The following is a 3,175-nucleotide window of genomic DNA, read 5'->3' as shown; positions in this document are numbered from 1 at the left end:
TGCCCTCGGCTCTGGGCCAAGGAGGGCAGCTGCGCAGACCCTCCCTCCTCGCTCTCAGCCCCTCCCCCACATTTCCAACACCGACTGCCCTGCTGAGTCAGGTGGGCCCTGAGAACCAGAGAAAGCCCTCCCAGACAAGAAAGCATGTGCTAAATGAACGTTAGATGAGAACCGGGGCTTCTGCCCTCAGCAGGCAGAGCTTTCCCAAGACCCTGCAGGGGCCTCAGACTTTTCCGCGCAGATTAGATTTTAATGAAGGCTCACTTCTAGCCCCTGACATGCCTAGGTCCCCCCCAGCTGGAAGAACCCACTGTCGGGCAAGGGGTGGGGGCCCACGGCTGAAACTGTGAGCCGGGCAGTGCTGAGCTCCGTGCATGTGGGTTTGGGGTGGCTCGGGTGGGGGAAGGGGTCACTTGGCCTCACCTTGGTCATCTGGTCCCCTTCGCGCCAGACGCAGAAGCCTGAGCAGAGGGTCTCCCCACGCCTGTACTCTGGCGTCTCAGGGTGGGTGGGCAGCGTAACTGACCGTAGTGCAATGACGTAGGGGTCCCTGGAGTGAAGGGAGGGGGGAGCACAAGATGATGAGGGTTGTCTTGCCCATCCCAGGCTCTGGAACCCCCTCTGGCTCTGACCCAGCCTCTGGAGCTCCCCTAGGCACTGACACCAGAGTCTAAAGTCATGTAAACTCTTAGAGGGCCCATGTCTGGCTCCGGGCCAGGCTGGAGAGAGGAGGCACCTGTACATTAACAGCCCTGCATTTGCCAGGAGCCAGAGGGACTCACTGCAGATTTTCTGGAAAAGCCCCTGAGGAAGCAGTGTGGGCTTTGGGATTTGTTCGCTTCCTCTTTCTGTGCCTGTCCAGCAGAAGTGAGCCGTCTGTCCGGCATCCTCACCAGGGCTGTCAGAGATGGCGGCCAAGGCGGGGCCTTGTGAGAAATGGCCTTGCCACCTCAGGGTCAGGGATTACCCTGCTTTAGAGGGAGCAACCAGAGGGGAGGGCGTTCCCTGTCCTCCATGGCAGCTCAGAAAAGCCAGGAGAAAGCAGCTGACTCTAGCTGATGTCCCCTCCCTGCCCTGCCCACCTCCCACCCAGCAGGCAGGCACCCACCCGTGGTCGCAAGGCTTCCGCCGAGAGGCCAGGATCACGAAGTCCTGGGGCTTGGGGTCAGTGCCGAGAGTGGGGCTGATGACATGGTAGATGGCATCGTCCTCATCCACCTGCTGCACTACTTCCACGTTCCTGTGAGGAGGCCCAGACCACAGGGCCCAAGAGGGTCACACCAGCTCCTTGTAGGAAAGCAGGTCTGGCCTCCCTGAGCCAATGCTTGGGGGACACTTCAGCCCCTACACACTCAGCAGGGCCCACAGGTGGGCAGAAAGGCCCGGCCAAGATGCATGCACACATACACACACGTATGCACACACACGTGGGTGTGCGCACACACACGCACACAAATACACCTGCACAGACACACCCCTGTGGGCATAGCTGCATGCTCAGACACATGGATAGACACCTACCGTGCACACACAGACCCATGCGTGTCTGTACAGTCTGTGCAGGGCAGGTGCACGTGCTGACTCAGAGGTGTGCTGATTTCCTGCTTGTACTGAACATTTAGTGAGTATCCACTGTGTGCCAGGCACCACTCTAAGGGCTTCAGGTGTACCATGCATTTCAGCCCAGGTGGCAGGTACTCTTAGCAGCCCCTCTTCATAGGGGAAACAACCTGTCCACGGCCACAGAGCTAATAGAGAAGCAGAGCTGGAATGTGCCCAGGCCGTCGAGTGCCAGGCCTGTGCCCCTCAGCCTGGGTACACTGTTCCCATGTGCCTGTACATACATGTAGGCTACCAGGGGTGGGGAACCTTTCTTCTGCCAAGGACCATGCGGATATTTATGACATCATTCACAAGCCACACAAAACTATCAACTTAAAAATTAGCCTGCTATATTTGGTCAGACATTTCATTAACTCACCCCTAATGCCTTGGCAGGGCCAGACCAAATAATTTCGTGGACCTTATACAGCCCACAGGCCCGATGTTCCCCACCCCTGGCTTATACCAACACATGCACACATACTCACACATATGCACACACACACACACACACACACACGAGGACATCCACAGAGGTACACATGACCATGTCCAAACCTGTCACCTTCTCCTCTGCTCCTCTGCCCTCCACAGAGGCTTTCTCAGGAGCAGGGTGGGGAGAAGCAGCTTGGGCTCTCTTTCCCCTCAAGCTACTTCCCCCAAATCCCATCAAACAGCGAGATCTGACCTGGCCTTCAAGGCCCACCCCAGCCCACTTCCTACCAAACAGCCAGCTTCCCCAGTGCCCACCAGCAAATCACCTCTCAGGCTTCTCGAACGGCACTGCCAGCAGGCCTCGGGTCACCTAGACCAGGGCTTTTTTTAAAGCAGCACCTCCCTTTTGGCAAAGAAATCTTAAGCAGAAAGCCCGTGTGTAAACAGCTGCAAGTGGACCTGCTCAAGTGAGGACACGTGGAGGTAGGAGGGAGAAGGCCAATTTATCAAAAATCAAATGGCCTGCTCACTGGATTTCTAAGAGCACAGGTCCTCCTTGTGGACAGACTCGGAAACAGAGGCTCCTCGTAACAAGCCAGTGGCGAAATGATCAAAGAGGCGCCCCCCAAAGCAGGGTGCTGGTATAACAGACAATGATTTCACAGGCACTTGACAAAAACCACTTTCAACTTAACATTCATACTAAACACTGAAATCCTGGCTATTTATATCCATACCCAGACGTAGAGCTAACACATGGTTAATTCAGCAAATTGGCCATTCTACTAGTTGGCCTGAATCGGGGAGGGGGTCCCAGCCAGACTTTCAGCCTTCCATCCCCCACCCCAAGCAGTATCTGGAACTCTCTTGGGAACAGAAAACTCCACAGAACACAGATTGAAAATCACTGATCTATCCCTGAGGGTAAAGCTAAGACTCACCTCTGAAGCACACATTTTAAGAAAACTAAGCCCACGAATGAAATGGAAATGACTTGCCCAAGGTCACACAGCTAGCGGGACCAGAAACAGGACCAGGCCCTCAACTTCAATTCCAGGCTCAGTCCTTCTCTGAAGGCTCAGAATGACCCTGACCCTGACTCCCACCTAACACATGACTACAGCCCCCTACCCCCCTA

At 55.6% G+C, this 3,175-nt stretch overlaps 1 protein-coding gene across 1 annotated transcript in view; it reads right to left on the bottom strand.

The window, feature by feature from the left end:
• The window catches only part of ACOT11 (acyl-CoA thioesterase 11), a 48,354-nt gene that overhangs the window by 5,491 nt on the left and 39,688 nt on the right, over nucleotides 1-3,175 (bottom strand). The window contains exons 14-15 of the mRNA XM_005878667.2: nucleotides 1,109-1,240; nucleotides 424-550 (exon numbers count right to left, since the gene is read on the bottom strand). Of these exons, the coding sequence (XP_005878729.1) occupies nucleotides 424-550; nucleotides 1,109-1,240 (259 nt within the window). The remainder of the gene's footprint in view (nucleotides 1-423; nucleotides 551-1,108; nucleotides 1,241-3,175) is intronic.

This window comes from Myotis brandtii, unplaced genomic scaffold (assembly GCF_000412655.1).
Source record: "Myotis brandtii unplaced genomic scaffold, ASM41265v1 scaffold57, whole genome shotgun sequence".
Classification (NCBI taxonomy): Eukaryota; Metazoa; Chordata; class Mammalia; order Chiroptera; family Vespertilionidae; genus Myotis; species Myotis brandtii.
The sequence above is the reverse complement of the archived record's forward strand: the minus strand, read 5'-3'. Positions and strand labels throughout refer to the sequence as shown.